The 24,854-nt window shown below is 55.2% G+C and overlaps 1 protein-coding gene across 1 annotated transcript; it reads right to left on the reverse strand.

Annotated features, from left to right (window-relative positions):
- LOC135993812 (proton-coupled amino acid transporter 1-like) lies at positions 1–24,190 on the reverse strand. Its single transcript, XM_065643911.1, has 11 exons — positions 24,134–24,190; positions 20,366–20,513; positions 19,570–19,660; positions 18,317–18,405; positions 17,984–18,079; positions 17,165–17,249; positions 14,706–14,924; positions 14,368–14,466; positions 12,799–12,965; positions 6,644–6,813; positions 1–3,404 (listed from the first exon to the last, which is right to left on the reverse strand). Exons 2-11 carry the CDS (start codon positions 20,506–20,508, stop codon positions 3,136–3,138), a joined length of 1,428 nt encoding a protein of 475 aa, XP_065499983.1. The 5' UTR covers positions 20,509–20,513; positions 24,134–24,190; the 3' UTR covers positions 1–3,135.
- Between the last annotated feature and the right edge of the window lie 664 nt (positions 24,191–24,854).

A 24,854-nucleotide genomic window follows, 5' to 3' on the forward strand; every position in this document is an offset into this window, starting at 1 on the left:
GTCTCATGTACTGCAATGGGGCTGGGAAAAGCACAGGGTCTGACCCTGGGCACCTGCCGGGCTCCAGGGCTCCTGCTGTCGCATGGGTGTCCTCACCTCCCCAAGCCCTTGTTACTGGGTTGTATTTTCAAAAAAAGGAAAAAAGAGAGGAGGTAAAAACAAACAAACAGACAAGTCCCCAAAATTATAGCACATCCACTGACATTAATGCCACATCACTGCCCCATCCAGCCCGGCACAGCAGGGTCCACCTAGGAGACCCCCAGCACTGCTGCACACCTGGCTGGGGCACTGCCAGGTAGTTTTACACCTGCCTCATGGAAGAGAAGTCCCCATCTCACACCCCAGAGTGTTTTCACGTAAAAAACAGATGATATTTATTGATTAAAGTAAGATAATGTGATTGAGGTGCAGCGCCAGCTCTTCCACTGGGCAGCTACACATGCTATGCACTGACAATATCCATAGGCACAAGACATATACATTAATAATTTCTATCTTTACATAATTTCCTTGGTTACAGAGCAGCCTATGGTATAGAAGTGTCAAGTTTTCAAGTCTGTCGGGTCCTGTGTCAGGTCCTTCTGGCTCAGCAGAGCCCCTCACACCGTGTGCCCCAACAGCACACCTGGCCTCATCTCTAAACACCTCCTGCTCACCCCAATAAAAGTGAAGAACTGCAAAAAACATTTAATGCTACTGTGATATCCCAGTGTCCTTGGAAATGAGGTCTTCACCACTGATTGTAAAGCGAGTTTGGGTGCTAAGAGCCCTGCCATCAAACCCACTGATGCCCAGTGCTGGGCTGGCGACATGCCCTGGCACACAGCTGTCCCCCAAAATGCAGCCAGCCGTCTCAGGGGGTACCGACCGATCTGGGAGCACGTACCAGACATCCCCTGCTCCTCACAGCATGCCTTCTTCTGCCAAGGGTGACATTTCTGCTGTCAAACCCAACCGCAAGGGCCACGCCAGGGTCAGCACACAGTGATGGATGTGAATATTGCACGTTTCCCGTCCATGGCATCCCCTGGAGCCCCCCTCCCGGATCCCACAGTTTGCTCTCTATGCCCACAGTGCCCTCCAGGTGGATGATTTGAGCTAAAGCTTTGCTCTGCTCATGACCAAGCGATGCTGGAGCACAACGAAACCTTCACCAGCACAGACTTGGAGGAGATGAGGTGAGCCCCAAGAGACACAGCAAGCAGACGAGGGGCTGGAAAGGAGCGGTGCCACGGCACAAACCTACCCCACACCTGGCCATGGGTCCATGTACTGGTATGGGGCACCCAAAGCAGAGCCAGCAAAGGGGACACAGTGCAAGACACTGAAACACCACTCATCGAGGAGGCAGGCTGCACGGACACCACTCTGCACAGCCTTCTCCTCCCAGAAGTGGGTCAAACACCAAAAACCCCAAGCATCACCCATCCTCCATCAAAGACAGAACATAGCCCACCAGCGCTATGTTCACACTCCTTTCCCACCACCACCACCAGCCTTTGCCCACCTCTATGAAGAAAAGGCTGTGGTGGGATGCAGGGATAACAGCTTTCCAGAGGGACCCACCATGCTGCTGGTGTTTGGGAGATGCTGTGTGAACAGGGAGGAGTTCAGCCCAGATGGGGGTTGCAGAGGGGTGGCTTTCACACCGCTAGGAAAAGGCATCCCATGGAAGATGCATTTGCCCTCTTAAAACAAACAAAAAACTGCTGGCAGAGCCCTGGAACAGGATGTCCAGAGAGGTTGTGGAGTCTCCTTCTTTGGAGACATACAAATCCATCCGGACACATTCCTGTGTGATCTGCTCTGGTGACCCTGCTTTAGCAGGTGGGTTGGACTGGATGATCTCCAGAGGTCCCTTCCAACCCCAACCACTCTGTGATTTTGTGAAATGCAAGGGAACCCTCCAGAGGGGAAGCTGGGCTCACCGAGAAGAGGGGAAGCAGCAGCATGGTGGGGACTGTCCCCCCTCCAAGCATGCACCAGCCACACAGCTAGAAGCAACAGGAACACAGAGAGAAGCTGCCTCCTACCAGGGGCTTCAGAGCTGGGGCAGAGGCAGAGGATGCCAGCAGGGAGGGGGTGGGATCAGGAGAGAAAGGGGGGGAAAAAAAAAAACAAACACACCAGCAAAACAAAACCCCACACATTATGGGAGTTTTGTGTGTGATTTGACATTCAGTAATGGCCTGCAGACACAGCTGGAGTGTGCCAGGCCAGCTCGGATGCTGTAAACAAAGTGATGCGTTTTTGTGGTGTGCAGGCAGCACGTGGTGACCCCTGGGGACACCCCATCCCACGCAGGGAGATGCTCCCAGCCAAGGGTGTCTGGCTCAGACCCTCATTACAGCAGAGCCCATTTGCTCTCCACGTGCATCGGATCCTAACATTTCCAAAAGCCAGACATTAGGTGTGTGTGCTGGATGGGGAAAAGTGTCACTACTGAAAGCATGGGCCAGAGTTCAGCAAACCCTCCCAGGCCAGGGAGGTGCTGTGCCTGGTGCCCAGCTCAGCTCCCGAGGTGTCTGGAAACAGATCTGGAGCACGGCAGGAGCCAATGCCCATGTCTAGGGATCCCACCGCAGGAGAGCAGGAGGGTCCCAGGATGCTCCATACCTCGGGCTCCATCAGCCATCCCCGCAGGGCCGGGGTGAGGAGGCAGCTGCATGCTCCCCAACCTGAGCTGAGGTTTCTCTGTTGCTGTAAAAATAAAGTGCTGAGGGGGGAAAGAAAAAACTGGCACAAAAAAGAGCAGTCCCTGTTTCCTGCCCTGACTGAAGGGACAAGGGAAATAGAGAAAGGTTGGGATTTAAAAAAAAAAAAAAAATCAAAATGTACATCCCCAGGAGCCTTCAACTCTCAAAGTGACTATTTACATAGGTGCTGTCTGGCTGTATCACCTGCCCAAAAAGCCCCCAGGGAAGGCACTGCCCCAGATCCCACCTCCCCAGCCACAGCGCAGCCCAGGACCCTGCTGCAGATGGGTGGCCACAGCGTTGGGCAGCCCTGTCCTCTCGCAGACCAAACCCACCACATTTCCCAAGGGGAGAGGGGAGACTGTCCCCAGGGGATCAGCAGTGCCCGTGTGCCCCCAGCACGGTGCCCGGAGGGGCCGACGGGGCAGGAGCACCGTCACTGCACCATGGCACTGGTGCCATTCACAATGGTGGCGGCGGGTGCAGCCAGCTCCACCAGCGCCTCGTACGTCCCCACCACGAAACCCACGAAGCCAAAGAGGCTGATTGTGATGTCCTTGGCGATGACAAGGGGGTGCAGGCCTTCTGCAGAGTAGGTGGCGATCTCCAGCAGCGGGGGGAAGATGAGAGCCAGGGCGCTGCTGCTGACGGAGCCCACCAGCGAGATGACGATGTCCAGGCGTGGGATGAGGATGGCCAGCACGCCTGGAGAAGGAGCGGACACAACGTCAGTGCAGCTGGCTCCCAAATGGCAGAGACCCTCCCCAAGTCAAAGCAAGCAAAAACCCACCGCAAGGACTCCATCTGCCTGAATCATTCCTGTGCCCTTCTCCCTGACACAAGAGCTTTGAAGATGTGGCTGCACATTTCCCAGCAACTCCTCCCCAACAAGCAATTAAGCCATTGCATTGATTTAATGAAGTGCAGCATGCAGACCAAACCCTTTTTGTTGCCCCGGGCACCACCACAGCAAGCTCTGGGGCTGAGCAGGATGGGTGCCCCAGCAAACAGATGCCGCTGGCAGAAGATCGGCTGCTGGCAACCCCGAGAGAACCAGCACTCCTGCTCCCCACACCTGGGGAGCCTCAAAGCCTCAGAAACCCCATAAAACAGGAGGCAAAAAGCCATCTCCCCCCACTCCAAATAAATCCCTGTGGTTTGCGTGTGTTTAGAGCTGCTCCAGCAGCAGAGCGCCTACAGCACAGCCCAGGGGAAAACATTTGTGAGGTAAAAACTGCAGCCAAGGAAAATCCCCCTGGGAGACCTCTGACAGCTCACACTTAGCAGCTGCAAATTCCAGCATATTCCTGCTCCCCCTTCTCCTGCTCGGGACCAGGGGAGGATGGAGGGATGGTGCGTCCTCCTTCCAATCAGCCCACGGCCACCACCACCCCTGGGCACCGCAGTGTCAGTGTTTGGGGAGCAGATTTAAAATAAGGGATCATCTAGGTCCTGTTTTACAACCAGGAGCGGTGCCCCTCAGCACAGTCACACACCAAGCAAGTTCCCCATCCGCAGCACTCTTGGCACTCGACAGCATCGCTGCTGCTTTTTGTTCAAATGAAGCCTGAGGAAAAGGCAACCAAGGCTTTGTACTACAGAAGAGCATCCTCAGCAATTAAAGCAGACCTCAGCGCTTAATCAAAGTGATCAAGAGAAATAAACTGGATTATTGCTTTGAAAGCTCTGCTTAGAAACAAGAGACACCTAGAACTGTGTCAGCTACAGACTCAGTTGAAAAGGGACATCTTGGGGCTCCTTTCCAGAGGGATTTGTTCATTCCTCAGCAATCAGCTACAGGCAAGAGAGGTTGGTGGAGCCTCCCTGAGCCAAAGATCACCTGCAGCACTGCAGGAGATGAAAGGCTTGGGAGACTGACAGCATGCAAAGACACAAAGAGGAGATGCTCCTGCACAACACCACCACTCCAGCCCTGCTGTTAAGGATAAGCCTAGAGACGAACCATCCCACCACCATGGGGAACAGCAGCGAAAGTCCCCATGAAGCTGACCTGAAGGAAGTTTATCCCAGTTCCCAGCCCTGCACAGAAGCAAAGGAGCACTCTGCCAGGTGTCTGCTGTGAGCAGCATCCCTGCTCCGGCAGCCTGTGGGGAGAGCAGAGAAGCCAACCGCCAACAGCATCCTCAGCCCACCCCATACCGCTCTTTGGACTCAGAGTAAACAAATTATTAACCCCTCGCTAAAACAAGCAGGGCTGAAGCACCAGCTGCAGTCCTCAGCCTCCAGGGGCAACGGTCCTGCTTTCCGCAGGTATTAATTCAAAGGGGTTTTAACTGTGCTGGTTTTGAAGTCTAAGCTTAAAAGACACCCATAAAAGGCACCCATACACCAAATTGCATCCTCTCTTTGGAAGCCAAAGCCATGATGCAGGCTTGCTCTGTGGTCACACAATCATCCAATGAATATTCATGCAACCCCCCCAGTTGCTTTTATCCTCACCAGCAGCCAGAGAGACCTACAGGAAAAGGGGAGGGGAGGAGGTACAAGGGAACCAGCGCCCTTCCACCAACACTTCCACTGCCTCCCTACCCCGAAACGGCCACTGCCAGTGTCTAAAGCCATTCTGTCACTCCACGCCTTCGCTTCCCTGGCCAGGCACAGCCCAACACCCTCCAGCAGAGGTTCCCATCCCATGGGCAGGCTCCAAGCTCAACTACCAGCACCAGGGTGGTCCAGCACAGCAGGACTTCATGAGAGAGCTGGGTCTGTTCAGCCTGGAGAAGGCTGAGAGGGGATCTTATCAATGTTTACAAATATCTCAAGGGTGGGTGTCAAGAAGATGGGACCAGACTCCTTCCAGTGGGGCCCAGCGACAGGATGAGGGGCAATGGGCACAGACTGGAGCACAGGAGGTTCCATCTGAATATGAGGAGAAACGTCTTTCCTTTGAGGTGCCAGAGCCCTGGAACAGGCTGCCCAGAGAGGTTGTGGAGTCTCCTTCTCTGGAGACATTCAAACCCATCTGGACACATTCCTGTGTGATCTGCTCTGGTGAACCCGCTTTAGCAGGTGGGTTGGACTGGATGATCTCCAGAGGTCCCTTCCAACCCCAACTAGTCTGGGATTCTGTGATCCCTGCACCATCCCTCCAGCTGTGGGCGTTGGGGCAGAATGTGTTTCAGGAATTCAGCACAGAGGAGATGGGGCTTTGCCCACCTCCGTTAACGCAGCATTTCTGACTCACCATTACTGACAGCCCAGGAACTGGCAGCGCCCTGTTCTCAGCCAGCTCCACCACCCTCCAGTTAGCACCACGCTCCTCTCAAGCCCAAACAAAACCCAGCTGGGATGCGGGGCCAGGTCCCTGATGCTCAACTCTGGTGTATCAGCAGCATCAAGCCATGGAGAAAAGCTCTTTTTCAGCACATGACGCCTGGGAGCTCAGTCAAGCATCTCAGCTGTGCTGACAACAGCAAGGATCTAGACTTCAGGAATAAAAGTCAGCCAAAATCTGATACTCCTGCACCTGATTTGCTCCACCAGGCTCTAACCTGGCATCCTGCTCCACCAGAACCTCACTGCAGGCAGCAGACACCATCAAGGGAAAGGGACCACTTGGGGCTGACCCAATCAGACCTGCCCTGTGGCCGCAGGCACGCCAAGGCTTTGTTATGGCTCATGCACCATTCTCAGTTATCTTCTGCTGTGCTATACACTGCCATGAATGTATGTACACAAGCACACCCATCCCTCACAGTCAGTGACCCCTTTGCAGCCATGTCTGTGTCACACAGGCACGAGGAGCCCAGCCGCACGCTGCCTATGGAAAACAGGGCTCCAGGAGACTCCCCACTGCCCTGGCTTCAGTAGCCAGGCCTGACGTGGCAAGGCAATGGGCAAAGGCTCTCAGCACCACCAGCCTGCGGTGGGAAGGAGATGCCACATTCTCTTAGGGGAACTCGGACAAGCTGCTTTCTACTCACAGGTCACGCCAACCAGGGCCACTCTGAGGAACAGGTTGACCAGCCAGCCCCAGCGCTCCGACACCCGGGTGATGAGGGGAGGGATGATGATCTCGGCGGGCACGTAGAACTGCACAGCGTACGTGAAGAAAATCCCAATGGAGAAGAGCAGCTTGACAGCTTGGTACAGCCTGCAAACGAGAAGGAGGAGACCCAGTGGGACACGGTCTTGCTCCAGCCCCCACGGCAGCAACAACAGAAAGTAGAAGGGGAAGGCTCTGCCAAGAAGGACTTTTGTGTGCCAGTGATCGCCTCTCCTGAACGCTCTGCTGGAAAATTAGGCTGATGCATTCAATGCACAGAGACCTTTCCTGGACAAGAGACAGCAAGGAGACAGCGCATCCTCCAAGCTGCAGCAACAATGCCCCCACACCTATTCAGAGGCCTTAGTCTTGGCTTTGTGTAAGGTATCATCAGGCCAGGAGTTGGGCCAGCAGCCTCTCAAGTGCTGCTTCCCCTTGGCAAAACTTGTGGGCACAGATATTGAGAGCTACTTGAAAAACAAACAAAAATGACAAACCACTGTCCTGCTCCTAACTCATCCAAAGGCACAGGGAAAGCTGAGGTGTCCTTAGTCAAGGGACAGGAGCTTAACTTGCTCCTCAACAAGTTAAGACATCTGCCTGCATTTCTAGATGCTCACGTGTGCCACACTGCCCTTGGCTGCACAAAGTAACACGTCTTCCACGTACCCTGCTCCCTTATGTATAGATACAGGCTCCATACCACCCTCTCCACTTGACCAGGCTGGACTCTGCAAGGTCTGCAGTGACACAGGGTGGCCTTCATGATTGTCCTACAGACACCACCCAGATACCCCCACTAGCACTGGTACTGCCAAGAGCTGCAATCCTGACTTTTGGCCAGTGACCCAGAATGAAGTTGCCTCCATCACCCATCCCCAGAGACCCCTCACCTTCACCAACAAAATCCAGTCTCTGAGCTGAAGGAAAGAAAGCACCTCCTTTTCTCCTATTTGTAACCAGCTGGATTTTATTCTCTGTCTTAAAATAGGAGATGAAGAATATCTTCAAAGAGGCTTATCAACTGCAGCCATTAATATTTCACAGATTGCGATTACTGCTTGGCTTCTGAGGAGGGGGAAGAGGACAGCACTGCTGGGATAAGTCTGGGCTTACAAAGCAAATGTCACCACCACCACCTGCAACTGAACCTCCTCCATGAAACGAAAAAGAGCAGCTATTTTTGGAATGCTGCATAATACATGTTTGAGGCAGTGACAGTTAAACGAGCAGTCTGGGCTGCGCAGGGGGAAGGCGGGTGCAGCCAGGCTGCAAACAGCACCCAAGGCTCACCCCGAGTCAGACCTCAGCACGTCCCAGATCCCACAGCGATGCAGGGGGGTGCAGGACAGAGCCTGTCACAGGTGGCGAAAAAGCCACCTCCCGGCCTTATCTCTGCCCGCAGCAACCCGGCAGCAGAAAAAGCTTCTTTAAAAGAGGAGTGATATCTAGTTACATCACACATGGTCTCTATCTGGTCCCCAACTCAGGACATGCTGACCAAGCAGGAAACACGGGTCCTGGCCACACCACTTGAGTAAATATGTAGTGGATCCAAGCTGAAAAAGGTGTCGAGCTCCTCCTGATACTCCTTTACCTTCTTTGGGCCCAAGACAGGGTCCTTCTGTATCTTGGCTCTCAGCATCCAGCTGCTATGACAAAAATCCCAAACCAGAGAAGTCCAAATATTCATAGGCAAGACAACTCTGAACACTAATAGCAAAGTCTGGTGGAGTCAAATGTTTCCCACAGTCGCAGGGGATGGAGCTGGGGATCACCTAAGCAAATGGGATGTTATGCAAGTCCACGGGATCAGATCAGATGTATTTGAGGTTATGGCAAACATCAGCCTGAAGCCACTTCCTCATCTTTAAAAGAGCAGCGTGATCAGAGAGAGGTCCCACTGCCTGTGAAGAAGCAAGTGTCATGTCCACCTTCAAGAAGGATGAGAGAAGCTACAGGCTAATCAGCCTTACCTCGATCTCCAGAAAACTATGACCTAAGTTCTCCTGGTATCCATTTCCAGGTGCATATTGGATAGGGTGAACAGCCAGCGGGGATTTTTCCATCCTGGAAATATCCTCATGGGTGGCCTGGATGAGCTCTCAGTGACCCAGAGCAAGTTCACAAGAAGACCAAACTGGAGGGAATGGCTGACGCACCTTGGAGCAGGACCTAACCAACATGGTGCCACGGGCAAAGTTCAAATGCAAACACAAAACCCTGCAGGCGGGAAGGGCTGGAGCCCAGTTTCCTGACTGGCCAGGAAAACAGGACCTAGAGGTGTTGGTGGGCAGCAACTGAACATGAGCCCGCAGTAGGACTGTGCAGTGATTAAGGTCAATCACATATTGGGCTGTGTTAGCAAAAACGTAGCCAGCGGGTTAAGGGTAGGGATTACTCCATTGGTTTGGGGCTTGTGAAGCTACATCTTGTGTCTTGTGTCCAGTCTGGAGACTCCCAGGACACGACAGACACTGACCTAGCAGAGCAAGTTGAGTAGAGGCTGTTGGGGCTGGAGCACATGACATGCGAGGAGAGGCTGCGAGACCTGGGCTCATTCAGCACGAAGAGAAGGTTAATGGGGATGTTATTGCTGTCTTCAGCTACCTGATAGGAGAGCATGGAGAAGACAGAGGTCCTTCCCAGAGCTGCACAGAAGAACCAGGGACACCGGGACAGGGCTGCATCCCTAAAGTGTAGTTAAGCACCAGAACAAACATCTGCAGAGGTGGGGAACCTACCTCCTTACCGATAATTCAAAATTTAAGCTGGGCCTGCTTTGAGCAGGTAGGTGGACCTGACGATCTCGAGATGCCCTCTCCAACCCAAATCACCCTGTGATTCCACAGGCAAACTAAAGAGAAAGCTACCAGAGTCCAGAGTGTGCCCACTCAGCCACACGTGACTCATGTGCACAGTAGCCTTGAGCCACCTGTCCCACAGCCTGCATATCTCATAATTGTTTTTTCAGTTAAGTGATGCTGTAAAGCTATAAAGTGCTTCGAGGCAGCCCATAATTAAGAGATGTTATTAAACAAGGTACAGAATGAGGTTGGGTACCAATCCTGTACAGGTCAGGAACCAGGATAACAAGCTCAAAGGGCATTTTAAACATCAACAAGAGGAAGGTCTCAAGCGCTAGACTTGACCCACAGAAAACATGGGTCCACGCAGGGTCCTGCTCTGCCAACCACAGTGACCACGTCCTTAACCCAGAGAGCCACGTCAGGCCATCCCAACAAGCTGCAAGAAATGGCACACCTTCCTTTGACCGTAAGCTCTGTCATTACCTACCTCCAACCGGCCATACGCAACCAAACATCTTCCCCCTCACTAGAGCATTTCTTCACTCTCGAGAAGGTGGGGTGAAGTAACCCTTCTGAGGATGCAAAGAGGGATTTCTGCACAGCAGAGCAGTATTTCGGAAGTCGTGGTTAGACCTGGGCACTGGGAACTGACACACTCCTCATTAGAGGAAGCTGCGGTCACAGAGAAATGAGGCTGGAGAAGTCCTTAGTCATCCTGTAACTCAACGATTCCCAACACGTTCATCAAATCTGTTCTAGAGACCTCCGGGCCATGGCTACAGCCAAGGCATGATGTGGCATCTCCACCACAATCCTCGCCTTGTCTCCCATGCTGCAGGCAAACCCCATGACTTCTCACCCACAGCACTTATGACCAGCTCCTACAGCCCAACTTTTTACTGCTGGAGAGAAAACCCGCAAGCAAAGCAGAATGGGCAAAACACTCATTTCGAGAGCAAGTCTCCACCCATCACCTACAGTTTAATGCGTGGGAATGCAGCAGTCAAGACTTTAGCCCAAGTATCCTAGCCCTTACCTTAGATAAACCATTTCCAAGTCCAATATTTATAGCCCACATCAAATGTTCTTCCAGGAAGAAACATGCACAAACATCGAAGTGCTTTGTGTGCTGAGTCACAGGGACCACAGCACACGCAGGCTTCCCCAGCACTGCTGCCAAAGGGCTATTCTCTCCTCCCTATCTGAAAAACCCAACAGTTTTGTTCAGAAAAGTACTTTGACAGAAAGCATGGATGTGCATTGGAAACAGGATCTTTCTGTAGCTTATCAAGTCACACAAATCCCATCACCTTCTTCCAAGGGATGTAAGTGTCATCCTTTACAGCAAACAAAGCTGAGATTTGCCATGGAACCCCCCAGGGCAGCATTACAGGTCAGCAGACATCACTACAGGCTGCGGCATGACCTGATGCCCTGCAGAGCCCAAGACCTGGATCTGACCTGCTTCCCACCTTCAGAAACAGCAGCAGCATTTCATCCCCTCCACACCTCCCTTCAGCTTGCTGAGCGGACAGGATTCACGCCTACTGTGCTTGGCACAGTGGGATTCAGATCTCCCTGCAACACAAGCCCGTTTTTCCTCTGGCCCCGTCCCTCCTCACTGCGAGCAGGGACCCGGCAGAGCTCCCAGCCCCTGCAAGCGACAAGGCTCTCGGCAGGAGCAGGACCTTCTGCCACACCAACGTCCAGCAGTTCAGTCACTACACAGATCCAGCACGAAAGTCCATGCTCTCTTCAAAGAAACCCACACAGCAATAATTAAAGCAAAAACGGGCTCTATTTTTTTAAAATCCTTGCTTTCTCGAGAGCCCCAGCTGCACAGCTCTACAAGGTCAGCATGTGGAAACCCACCACTGACTCAAAATTTGAGTCTTGCCTGAATCCACTTCAACAGTGGGGAAGGGGCAGCAAGTCACGCTGCACTGCGATAGGCAGCTGCGAAGAGCAGACAGGATGGGCTGGGGAGGGGGACAGGCACCCCTGGCTCCAATTCTCGCTCTGGTCTCTTGCAGGATTTCAAGACAGCAGAGACATCAAAGAGAAACCATTGAACTCCAGAGTGCTCTTAGGCAAACCCAGAGAAACTCTGTTGCCACAGGACAGTTTTCCGAGAAGCCCTGTGGCATCAAAGCCAGCGCTCAGCCCCAACTCTGCACCCAGGCGCCAGAGATGCTGCTGTGAAACTGCTCCTTGCCTGTCAGCACCATCTCCTGCCACGCAAACACTTCAAAGCAGCATGTCATAACAAGCAAGACACGGGGGGGTTTTTTCAGGATTTTCTCAAATAATTCCAAGTGGAGCAAGCTGGAAAAGGCATTTGTTCTCAATATCTGTGTGTTCCACACTTCTTCTCCCAAAGGCAAGAGAAAACACTTGAATTTCTCCTCCAGGGTGAATATGGAGCCGTGACACTGAGCAACCAGTCGCCCCCAGTACAGATCAGCACGCAGCCCAGCCAGCTCCTGCAACAGCCGCTAGCCCTGGCAAGAGGAGAAATAACCCCTCCAGGGAAGCAGGTCCAGGGCCGGGCCGCGCGTGTCTCCGCAGGGCTCCAGCCAGCGACCCGAGCACCTCAGGAGGCCTTGCCAGATCCCAGAGGAGGACAGACAGGTTTGGGGAGCTGCAGAGCTCAGCCCCCATGGGAAGCAAGGGGTTTCCTCACGGCACCAGCACTCTCAGGCAAAGCCTGGGCTCGAGCTGAGCCGTGTCCAGGCACAACACGGAGCCCAGGAGTGGGAGTTCAAGCTCCAGGGCTGCAAACAAGGAACGCAGCCCACGTGTGGAGACGTCACATCTCAGCCCCTCTGGGAGATCCCAGCTTTGGGTTAGTTTTCCATGTGCTACATCTGGGGAAGAGAAGCTGGTTTTGCACTGTTTGATGACCTTCTGATATGGCCCCACGGGGTTTGTGTTCAATATCTGGCAGCTACAGTGCTGCTTAGCACCCAAAAAGACACCAAGAAAAAGCCAGGAGCTGCACCTACCCAGGCAGGGACCACCAGGGACCCCGAGGAAGCAGCCTGAGCTGTAGAGCTAAGACCAAGCTCAGACACCACAACAATGAGCCTCACCACCCCATACATCAGACAACCCTTAACCAGCTCCTTTGGACAGTTTGGCTACGGCACGGTTCATCCTTCCGCAAGCTCACCCAGATCAGTTCTCCTAAGGAGTGACATCCCCCACTGTCCCCTCTCCTGCCTCTCTGGCTGGGACTATCCTCCCTCACCCCCCAGCCCCTCCACTCCCCACAGGGACTCACCAGCAGTTGGGCAGGTTGAGCGTTACGCTGGCCTGAATGTCCGCCCCGAAGCGCAGGTACCCCAGGACACCCAGGCTGATGTACAAGATGGTGACAATGGTCATCCCCACGTAGAGGATGACTGGGAACTGCCGGGGGTTCTTCATCTTGTTTTCCAGAGGCAGCACCTGGGAGAGGAGGAAAGGATGATGACAGAGCAGCACGTTGCCCCTGTGCCTCTATACCCCTCAGCCCCATGGCCAAGCACAGTCCCCCCATGCCAGGGGACAGGATGGTCACACATGGACCTCTGTAGGGGAGATCTGATTTCTGTGCTCCCACTTGAGACCTTCACGCTTGGCATGGCAGGTCCCCAGCAAGGTCACCTATGTCCTCGCCTTAACGGAGGGACCTGCTCCCTCCCTTTGGCAGGAGCTGTGCCCACAGGTGCCTGGTGTCTCGGGGCGATGCCATCTGCATTACACTCTGCACCCCAAAACAGCACAGCCATGCCCACTGGGCCAGGTCCACCATGTCACGTCGTCTTGTTTTCCCCATCAGGCCCCAGAAAGACCAAACACTTTCTCCCCTCTTACCGAGTTTGTTCAGACAGATTTCAACCAGGCAGGACAATAAAAACAAAAGGAAGGACAGAGGCAAGTCCTTCACATCTATACTACTAACATTTGCTTTCAAATATAGGACTTCAGCAAACATTTTTATAGCTGTCCTTGGGTGGTGGGGATTTAAAGAAGAGACACAGTGGCAGAGCTGGTGAGGAGGCAGGACCAGAAAAGCTTTTATTTGCTTCTCCACCTCCAAGGCACGTGAGGAAGAGAGGATTTGTGCCTCACTGTCAACAAGAGCCCTCTGCCCTGGGCACAGCATTCAGTAAATGCTCCTCTTGTAATGGATTTGGCCCTCTCCCACCCTGTGCTTCCACAGCCAGCTCATATTAAGAGATGAAAACATTTTTTGCTCCTTTGAAGGGAGCTCCCGGAAACAACCCACAACATCTTACGGAGCCATTAAGCTCTCCACCCACCCACACAGCTTTTTTCCACAGACACAGACAGCCTATTTACAGCATCTTGTATGAGAGGCACATGCAAATCCAGCCCCACAGCAGGCTGGGGCCACGTGGCTGCCCAAGAGAGACCTCAGCGCCTTTGCAGAGACAGAGGGGGAAAAACGGATCACATTTTTTTTGATAATGTCTTCTGGCTTCCCACTTAGGCAGCTTCAGGATCCAGCCTGATAACAAGACTCAGTCCACAGGTCAGGCAGCTGAGCCGAAGGCGGCTGCCAGTGCGATTCCCAGCAGATCCCGATCTACTGCCAGATGCGGCCACCTTCAAAGCAGCAACCTGAGGTTTGGAGCATGTTCTCCTCCAGGCTCAGATGGAAGGAACAGGGTTTGACCCAGGAGATAGCCTGGAGGCTAAAGCTAACAGCATCATCCAGAATTTGGGCTACTGTCAGAGAAGTTCATCTGCAAACACAGCTGCAGCGCAGAGCAGGTGCTGCAACAAGCCCAAGCACGGGCTGAGCCTCCCGTGCAAGCAGCCCTGCTGCCACACGCCAACTTACCACCCCGATGCCTTCGAAAGCAAAGATCGCGGTGCCAAAAAAGAGAGGGTAGGTCTTCCAGGCTGCTGCTAGAGGCAGGTCACTGGGATTGGGAATGTCCTGGAAAAAAGCCCGCACAGAGTTCAGATGTGGGGAGGACAGGGAGGACTTGGCCCACTCCCACCGCTCCCTGTCGCAGCCCCACATCGCAGAGAAAGCCCTGCGGAGGAGAGGTTAAGCACTGTGCCCAGGGGAGAGAGCAGCACCCCACAGCCTGCAGACATCCCACCACCGAGCTCCCCCACCTGCCAAAGCATGGGACATCACAGAAGCGATGGAGGGGAGCTGTACACACGTACCCTGACGATGTACTGGTAGATCACAATAAGACTGCCAAGCATGGCCACGTTGGCCAGCATTGAGAAGATGGACAGGACCTTGAGGTTCTGGATGAATGTGAGCAGCACCACAAAAGGCAGCAGGGAAAGCATGTAGAGCCGAGAGTCCATGGTAGGGGTCATGGCCACTGTCCTGTTTGAGTTGCAGTCATTGGTGGTCCCATTTGCTGCAGATACGACCTGGGGAAGCACAGGAACACCTGACGAACCGCATCATGCAGGTCTGAGAGCCATCAATCTTGGCAGAGCACCCACAGGTCAGACTCCTGCCCCATCAGCTCACATTCGCACACAGCTGGTTGAATAAAATCAAAGCAACATGGGTTTTCAGGTAGTTTTGAAGCAAATCCCTGCTACCTTGCAAGGAGAAGAGCTGGGACCAGCTACAGCATCTGAGCCCAGACAGCAAAACCTGCCCAAGCTCAGGCTCGCTGGGCATGTGAACCCAGCAGCCAAGCGCACTGAGGGCAGAGCTTGGTCTGCGCTGCCCACATGGCCAGTTGAGAAGAAAGGAAAGAAGCATTAAGGGATATTTTCTCAAAGGTCCTTTCCCTCCTGCTGCACCACGTTGCACCCAACGTCACGCACCCCTTCAGCTGCTCAGTGCCCTGTTTCCACATGAGGAGATCTGGAGGCTGAGCCATCCCTCCCAGGAGTGCGATCATGCTATGGATCACCAATACAACCACCACCAAGCTGGTTTGGGTGGAGGTGCCATCTGGCCACTGCAAAGTGCTGCCTGAAAACTAATTCAAACTGCTCCCAAGCAAGCCCTGCCCCAGAGGAGATGATAAAGAGCTTCTGCACAAATCAGCATCCCCCATGGGATGTGCAGAGCCACCATGCACCCACAGAGAAGTGCTGCTTGAGCTCCGGTCTGCCCTGCCTCTCCACAGCTTCCCCAAAGCCGTTTTCCAAACCAAAGCTCTGCCCAGCACAGCAGCATCTTGCCCAAGGTCCCACCTGCACCGTCACTTCCCATCTAACACGCTACACCCCACCACAAAAAGGAACAAGCAACACTCCCCTCTCCCTACCCAAAAAAATTCCAAAACTGAAGCCAAGGGATTTCTCAGCTATGGGAAACCCTAAAAATGGGTCAGATTTGCAAGGTTGTGCAAATTTCCCTCATGGTTTGAGCCAGCCTTCAGTGTCTGCTGCGAGGGGCTGAGCAGAAAGAAGCCCAATTGGAAGGGCAGCAAGGGGCGTTTGTGGGGAGCACGAGCAGCCCGGCCCTGCACACACACACCTCACTCCTGTTCTCAAAGCTGCTGGTGACAAATCACCCATGTTCACCCATCTATTCCTCCCGGCCACCCCATGGGGCAGCACGAGGGGAATCTTCTCGCTGCTGCTCCCGGAGCAGAGGCAGAGCCCATCCATCCTCTGCCACCCACTGTCAGACCCCCGGGAACCCCCTCTGAAGCTGACGGGTGTCAGGGCAGGGCTGGGGAAGGTCACGGCCACACTGGTAGCGACCGGAGCGCTGCTGCACGAGCACACAGGGGAACGAGGCTGAGCGAGGCACTGAGCTGGTGAGGCTGGGAACAGGGACTTGTTATTCCCAGTTTCTGACAGCGTGGGAGCCAGCCAAGCAGGTCAGAGTTTCTGTTTATTTCCTCCCAACGCCTGGCAGAAGGAAACTCTTTCTCTAAAGATGTAATTAAGCCCCAGAGCCACAAGATGAGGCAAGAAACTGGAATGCAAACAGGTCTAAGAAAGGGAGCAGAGAGGTTACCCTGTTCCAGTATTTAAAGGGTGGCTACAAAGACGATAGAGACTCCCCTCTTACAAGGAGTCATACGGAAAAGACGAGGGGCAGTGGGTACAAGTTACTCCCAGGGAGATTCCAATTGGACACAAGAGGGAAATTTTTCACTATGAGAACAATCAGCCATTGGAATAATCTCCCCAGTGAACTGGTGGATTCCCCAACATTGGACCCTTTTAAGATTCAGCTGGACATGGGGCTGGGCCAGCTTGTCTAGGCTGTGGTTTTGCCAAGAAAGGTTGGATCATATGATCTTTGTGGTCCCCTCCAACCTGGGATTCTATGACATGGCCATCTAACACAGAGCATCAATAAACCAATTAACTGAGGTGGAAGGACATCAAAGACACAGTCCCCCTGCTTTCATCGTGTTCCTTTCCCAACCAGGAATGGTCCCCAATTCCCCTGGGTGACATGGACGGCTCAGCACCTCTGCACATGGAGCAAACTCACGGGGATTCTCAGACAAACCTGCCCTGTTTGAACAGGAAAACAAATCCTTCAAAATCCTTGGGCAGAGGAGCAGTACCTTCCTGAGCAGCATCAGCTATGGGAAGTGGACCTTTGGTGGAGAACAGAGCTGTGACCCAAACGCCTCCACACCCATTCTCACCTTCCCGTTGCTCACAAAGGAGGGAATAAGTCTGACCTGTTTCAGATTGTCAGCCAGAAAGACAAAGTACACGCAGCAGAAACCCAACTGAGTGACGATCAGGAAAAGTCCCACTACACGCCTAGAAAAGAAAAAAAAAACACATTTGTTAGCCAGGCCATACAGAAATAAGAGCCCACTTGGGTTGCTTGACGGCTGCAATCAAACACTGCATGGATGCTGCTCTCCCCATGGGCTGGGATGTGCAGGTCAGAGCACGCTGAGATTGCTTCTCTTCGATGCTCAGGAAAGACCACATCTCCATCTAACCTCACAGACTTCAGGCTCTCCGATCTCCCCCTCCCATCCCCTCCACAGGGTCAGTCTCAAGAAGACACTCAGAAGGAAAATTTAACATCTCCAATCTGCTGCTGAATTGTCACAGCTGGAGACAACGCTCCCCACACACACGAGTAGGTTGATTTTCCCAGCATCTGATGTACAATGTGATCTGTGTGCAACATCTGTGTGATGTAGGACATCCGGCAGCATCCCTGGGAGGCACCATTAGACATGCTCAGTGTCTAACGAGATGGGCCAGCACTGGAACACGTTATTCACCCTTTTCTTACACTGCAGAGACTGACTTCTCCCTTTAGTACAAGCTACATCTGGCTCAGGACAGAACTGGGTCAAAGACCTCAATGTTATCCCCCGGAGGACATCGAGCACTCAAGGTAGGTGAGCCAAATAACATTTTATGTCACTTGTGCCCATCTGCCAACACAGCTCAGAGACCAGTGGGCTCTTCTGTCCCAGCTGCAGCACGTGCTGGGCTTAAAGACAAGTTCCCTGGCCAGAGGAGGCAACAGGTACCTTCCCCAAACAGCATGTGTCCGCAGACACGCGCTGGGAGTCGACTCCAGCCCGTACATCACGGCATCCCCGTAGTCCACAAACTGCTTCTGGAACCTGTTCGGAGAAGAGCAAGAAAAGGGATGACATGTCAGCCCTGTCTGCTGGCTCCCAAGGCAAACAATGGCATTAATGGGAAAACTGTTCTTGTGAAAAAGCCCAGAAGTACTTCCTGACCGAGGCTTTGACATGGGCAACTTGCTGTTGGGAGGCTTCAGAAAAACAACAGGGCTTGTCGGGAATGATGGAGGAGTTGTAGGAGCAGCAGTGCTGAGAAGGGGAGTCGCTCCTTACCTGTAGCAGAAGTGATGGGCACATTTCACCAGGATACCCATGCAGTGCACAGCCACGACTCCCATCACCAGCAGGCTCAGAGGACCCAGCTGCAGGGGAAGAGAGGGGGAAGGCTGCACTCTGATGGCCAGAGGCAGAGCTGCACCGTGGGGTTTTCTTCCAGAAAAAATCCCATGGGCTCCGTGAGCCAAAACACGGCCGGAGGCTGAACTGGAGCACGGGTGCTGCTCCCGGGAACCAGCCCCTCAGGACCGAGTAACCCCACAGAGAGCCACGAGCTTGGCTGGAATGGTGCAAAAGAAGCAAGTTGGGGCAGGCTGGGCATAGCAAAGCGCTTCCAGGGTTGTTTTTCAAAGTGTCTTGCACATTGCTATTATACAGGTGATGAAGAGGTCATGGTTTGGACAAAGGAAGGAAGTTTTCTTTTTAAATTCTTTTTATTTTTCAATCTGAGCAATAGGAACACTGCATTGCTGGGTGCGGAAGCCCGGAGCAGAGCAGCGAGGTGCCCGCACCTCTCACACAGACAGCAGTCGCTGGGATATGATACAGACCGCGAGGAGCTGAGCATCAGGACAGAAGCAGTGGGGAGATGTGACAGTGGCTGCTGTTTGACCTCCAAGTGTGACCTCAGCCCTCAGGCAGCAAAGCTGCATCACAGCCACTGATCTCCACACCACCAGCGCCACAAGGCTGGGCCAGCCCATGGAAACCCCATCGCCATCTCCTGCCACTGGCATTAACCACTGACGAACAGGGTTCGTTATGTGTGCGCTGTGCTCGTAGGACCCCCAGGAGGCACAACAGCCTGCACAGCATGGACCATCGGGCACAAACCAAGGTGAAGGTCCTGCTGAACCTGCCACCCACAAGACCAGGGCAAGCAGATGCCACCCAAGTGGAGCGTTTTGGGAGAAAGATGCTGATGCTGCAGGGGCCGGGGAGTTAACACCCAGCTGGGTGCAGAGCCACAGATCCAGCACCCTGCCTGACACCAGCAGAGGAAACCACAGCCCCAACTCACACGCTGAGCTCCTCATGACCAGCCAGCACAATGCAACAGCAGCAAACACAGTCTTGGCAGCAAACAAGGTGAGCCACAGAGTACAGGTGCAAAAGCTCACAAGCCACCAAGCACCAAGAGGCATCTCAGCAGGGACTCAAGCCCTCACACGGGCCACACGAGCTGCACAGCACCCTGAGGTCACTCTGCCCCACAAGCTCCCACACAGCGGGGCCCAGAGCTGCCTTACCAGGATGCCGGCGTTCTTCACAGCCAGAGGCAGACCCAGCAGCCCCGTGCCCACATTCCCCTTCAGCAGATGGATCAGGGTCTGGTACCACCTGAGGGACAGAAGATGCAGAGATGACCGTCGGCAGATACCTGCACCCAGACCATGTACAGTCTCAGCCCTTGGCTCATCCTGCTCAGGGTCCAGCAATTCTGAGCTGCTGTGGGAAACACACAAGGAGATCTGGATTCTGTCCCCTGAGCCCAGCTCAGCTCAGTGGGACCAAGGAAGGACTGAAGGCAAAGACACAAACAACAGATTTTGGGTGGGTATTTGCAGAACTGGCTTTGAGGCAAAACCCAGTGCTAGTGCAGCTCAGCACCAAGGGGCCGCACAACAGGGAAGTCTCTGAGATTAAGGGACGGGTCTCCCTGGGGCAGAGACAGCATCCACTCCCCACCTGGAAGGAAGCACAAGGAAACCCTCAGGGCATGGCTGCAACATGCCCAGGTATCCTCTGAAGCTGGACATGCTGCTTGCTCATCACAGCTCCCTCTTGAACCTAGCTGAAGTGGAGGAATATTGGGAAAAGCACCAAACACTGCCCCCTGCCAGCAAGCCCAGCTTCACTGGAGAGCAGAGAATGACCCTGGGGCAGCTGCCCGCTTGGTGCCAGCACCCCACGGACGCAGGACCACAGCTCTGCCCTCACCACCCCATAAAACCACAGCTCCAGCATCCTCCAGGAAAGTTGGCAGGCAGCAGGGAGCCCCCATTACCTCCTGGCCAGCCTGGGAGGGAGGGAAGCATCACTCACGTTGTCCCGTTGGTCTCCCCGAAGCGCTGGTAGGACTCAGGGTGTGCAAAGCCGTTGATGCCACCAGGCGGGCTCCCCTCCGGCGTGACATCCGTGGAGCTGTAGTCGTTGTAGTCCTCGCTGCGCAGGCGCCGCGTGGACATGGTCTCTGTGGAGGGAGCCGCATTAGGGGTGCTCAGCTCAACACCCCCCTTCTCGGGCTCCCTGGGGTCAGCCATTGTGCAGAGAGACCAGCTCGTACTACCAGAGCAAGGTCTGCTCCGGGGCTTTTATACAGCAACACGCTCCCGCCCAGGCAACCACGGCTGGCATGTCCCAAGGTCAAAGGTGCGCAGTATGTTCCCAACAGCTCTTCCCCCAGGTTCATGACCCCAGCTCGGGCACACCCAGGTTCAGGATCCTGCAGGCAGAGTCAGGATGTGACCCACTTAGCATCAGGCAAGGGACCTGCTCTAAGGATGCTGAGTGTGGCAGCAGGGGCAGTGAGGGACATGCTGGCAGTCTGTCCCCAGCCCTGGCACCCAGGACTCGGGCTGTCAAGAGAACAGTCATGAAAGAGCAACTGCTTTTAACCTGCACACAGTTTCCTGCAAGGGAATGGGTTGCTCTTGCCAGGGAAGGGAAAGTTTCCCAACTTCTCTTTAAAAAAAAAAAAAAGAAAAATTGAAGACTTTTTATCAAAAAAAAAATTGATTATGCTCGATCAGGCAAGAGAATAGGCTGACAGTAAACCACCCAACCAAAGGTTTTCAGAGCTGCAGAGGTTCCTGCAGGACTATGGGGCTTCCCAGGATAAGGCACCTGCACAAACTGGAGCTCTTGGTCCAGCGAAAACCCCAGCAGGGTCCGGCAAGCCAGGAGCACCAGCACAAGCCCTCCCCAAGGACACAATCCTCCCGCCTTCGGCTGGAAAGCACTTGGCTGGGTTAATTCGCACACATGCCCTAAAAAGCTCCTGCAGGTTCTGCACATCCTGCTGCTCCCCTCCCAAAAAAATGCCTTTGCTTCCTCCAGTTCCGTGGCTGCACCCAGCACCCCAGGTGCCTGCTGGATGGAGCAACGGGGACAGGGAAATTATCTGCCAGCCTCTTGCCAAACAGCCTGGTGATTCGGTCCCTGCCCCGGGGCTCCTCCAGGGCATCACCGCCCCAGGCATCACCTGCACCCCAGCAGTCCCAGTTTTCCCCATTCCAGCACTGGTGGGGAGTGCAAGCAGCAGAGAAATGTCTCCTGCTAGACGGCTCCTGTCGGGTCACACGAGTGACCCTGGCACAGACCTAAACGTTAGTCTGTGCAGGGAACGCTCTGCCCAGGCTGCTCAGATCCTGCTCCATCCCCAGACCCCCAGGCATCCACCTTCCCCATCACCCTACTCTGCAAACCTGGCTGTTACTTGCAAAAAAAAGCCAAAAGCTGCAATCACTTGAACGGTCCAGCCTCGCAACCAGAAGGGAAGTAGGGAGCAAGGGACTTTGCTCAACTCTGGATGCTTACTCCAGATCCTGGTCGCTCGGGAGCAGTTACTCAAGCCGCAACGACGCTGCTTTATTTCCTGTGGCACCAGGCAACGCCGGCAGCAGAAAGCAGCGCCGGTCTGTCCTACACAACACCAGCCTCCAGAGCAGCGGGGAGCCCAGGCCGGGCAAGCCGGGATGCAGCCGGGCATTCAGGAGCTGAAGGCAGTACATCCATCACTCCTGCCCAGCCTCTTCCCTCGCAACCGGGCCACGTAATCATAGCCTGAACCGGCTCTGCCACGGGCAGGGCGATGCAGTGAGGCAGGGAACGGGAAGAGCGGCAGCATGAGTTTACACAAGGAAAGCGTTAGAAGCTATTTGTCATGGGTGCCCGAAGGACAGGGGAGAGACTCGGGAGGCTTTGCCAAGCACCAGGGCTTGCCAAGGACAGAGGCAGAGGGGCTGCCAGGGAGGGGTCAGGCACAGACACCCCTCCCCAAAGACAGCCTGCACTTTATCTGAAGTACCCAACAGCAATAGCCTCCAGATAAAACACAACACAGTTACATCGGTCTGTCTGATTGCTCTCCATTATTTTGTTTTTTTCTTCCCTGCCCCAGCTGCTTTTTACTTTGAAGAGCCAGGGAAATGCATTCATCGTGACTTGCCTTCTTCGCGTCTGGATTAAAGGTTGCATAGCAGCAGGGAGCGAGTGCTCAGCTCCCCCACAATCAACAAGAAGCAGCTGCAAAACTTGTCTCATCCACACAATTAATATTTCAAACAAAAGCAAAACACCACTACATCATTGCTTTGTCCCTGCAAAGACAAGAACAGTCTCATTCATTTTCTACTTTAAACCCAACTCCTCATCACTTTCATGTGCATTTGTTTCCACCCCTGCACACACGAGTAATTTCACTGTGGTGAGTGAAGCACCCAGGAAAGCTGGGTGTGGGAGTGACAGCAAACTGTCCCTTAGAGTGACAACCCCACGCCAGAAGTCAAGAGCAAGATGCAACTTGCTGCTGACCCTGACAGCTCTCCCCAGCCGAGCGGGGCCTGTGTGCAGAACAGGCAACACGAAATCTTCTGGAAAAGCGGGTTGCACAGCAAAACTCACTGCTGTTCCCCACGACGCGTGTTGAATCCTTTATTTCCACAGCGCTGCTTGTCACCCGTCCCAGCATGACACAGGGAGAGCCGGCGCTGCCAGATCCCCCTCCCGCCTTGCCCCACTCCCCTGCCCACAGGGAGGCTGCGGCCAAGCCCCATCCCCAGGCTGCTGTGCCCACAGCACCTCCCAGACACGACAGCCACACCAGCTGTGTCCCCACAGCATCGGTCCTTTGGTCCCTGTGTCACCCAGTACTCCTGCAGCCCCAGAGTCACCCCCAGACTCACCTTTCTAGTGCTTCACAGCACGGCCTGGTCCCCCCAGCCCAGCTTCTCCCCACAGGGAGGCTGCTCGGCAGAAACCCCCCCAGTCCCCGCAGCTCCCGCCCCAGCCATGCTGGGCTGCCCCCCTCCCCTCCACGCTGAGCCCCCCCACAGCAGCGCGGCTGCACCCCACAGAGCGCAGGGCTCCCTGCACCCTCCAGCTCACCACACAGCACCCTGCAGCCTTACTAGCACCTCACAGCGCGTGCATACCACGGGTGCTGTGCCCCCCCAGACAGTCCAAGGAGAACCCTGCAGGCTGCCAGCACCCCCACAGGGCACCACCAGCACCCCTGGGTGCCCATGCAGGGTCTAGGCAGACCCATAGATCCACGCGGGCTCTGGGCACTCTAAAGCACTGCTGCAGGCTGCCAGGACCCTCAGGGACCTCTGGGCACCCCTGCAAGCTACCAGCACCCCGCTGCACCCACAGAAGCTCTGCCCACACACACGGCCATGTAAACGGGCTACCAGCACCCCCAAGCTCCCCTGAGCACCCATGCGGGCTGCCAGCATGCTTCTGCACCCCTGAGCACCCACGCCTGATGCCAGCACCCCCAGGGACCTCTGCGCACCCACACAAGCTGCCAGCACCCCCCAGCTCTGAGCGCTCCCCTACACACCCAGCCATGTCCAAGCGCTGCCAGCGAACCCCTGCACCCCCGAGTCCTGTCAGCACGCCCAGGCTCCATTGAGCACCCACACGGGCTGCCAGCTCTGCACCCCCGAGCGCCCACACCGGCTGTCAGCTCTGGACCCCCGAGCGCCCACAGCGGCTGCCAGCACCCTCGGGACCCCGCGCACCCCTGCGGGCTGCCAGCCCCCTCCCGCACCCCTGCTCCCGCTCCCGGTCCCGCTCCCGGTCCCGCACCTCGCTGCCGCCCCACGCCGCGCAGTCCCGGCCGGGCCCGCTCGCTCGGGCCGCGCCGTCACGTGACAGCCGGCTCAGCTGACCGCGCCGACCGCGCCACCCGCGCCTGCGCACGGGGAGCCGTGAAGGCGCGGGGCGGGGCGAGCGGAGGGGCGGGGCGAGCTGAGGAGCGGGGCGAGCGGAGGGGCGGGGCGAACGGAGGGGAGGGGCGAGCGCAGGGGCGGGGCGAGCGGAGGGGCGGGGCGAAGCGCGAGGGGCACTACGGCGCCGCCTGGCGGGCGCGGCGGGGGCGCGGTCTCGCTGCCGCGAGTGGGGCAAAGGCGGGCACGGCTGAGCCCTGCGCCCCCCACGCGTGAGCAACAAGGAGCATCGCCCGCAGCGCGGCTGTTCCTTGGGCAGGGCCTGCAGAGCAGGGCAGGCTGGCAGGTGTCAGGGAGACACATGGTCGCTGGGATGAGTGACACCCCCAGCGTGGGCTGTGCACCCCTGGAGGTGGGGGGCTGTGTCCCTGTGTCCAAAAGCAGTGTCTGCAGATACTCGCTGTGCCCCTTGCACAGGAGCCGGCCTCAAGGCTGCTCACACCTGGCTCTTCTGGCTGCAGCGTCCTCCACTGCTGCCTGCACCCCTGCCCCAATGCCACTTTCACTCCTCCCAGCTCCAAAACACATCCCCGCTATTTCAAGATAAACTAATGACACCCCCAGGTCACCCCCAGCACCAC

This window comes from Caloenas nicobarica, chromosome 13 (assembly GCF_036013445.1).
Source record: "Caloenas nicobarica isolate bCalNic1 chromosome 13, bCalNic1.hap1, whole genome shotgun sequence".
Classification (NCBI taxonomy): Eukaryota; Metazoa; Chordata; class Aves; order Columbiformes; family Columbidae; genus Caloenas; species Caloenas nicobarica.

Coding starts and splice junctions, on each gene's coding strand:
- LOC135993812 (XM_065643911.1), bottom strand. CDS start 20,508: ATGTCCACGCGGCGCCTGCGCAGCGAGGACTACAACGACTACAGCTCC. Junction 19,661..20,365: donor GGGGAGACCAACGGGACAAC/GTGAGTGATGCT, acceptor TCTGTCCCTCAG/GTGGTACCAGACCCTGATCC. Junction 6,814..12,798: donor CTCAACCTGCCCAACTGCTG/GTGAGTCCCTGT, acceptor TCTCGTTTGCAG/GCTGTACCAAGCTGTCAAGC.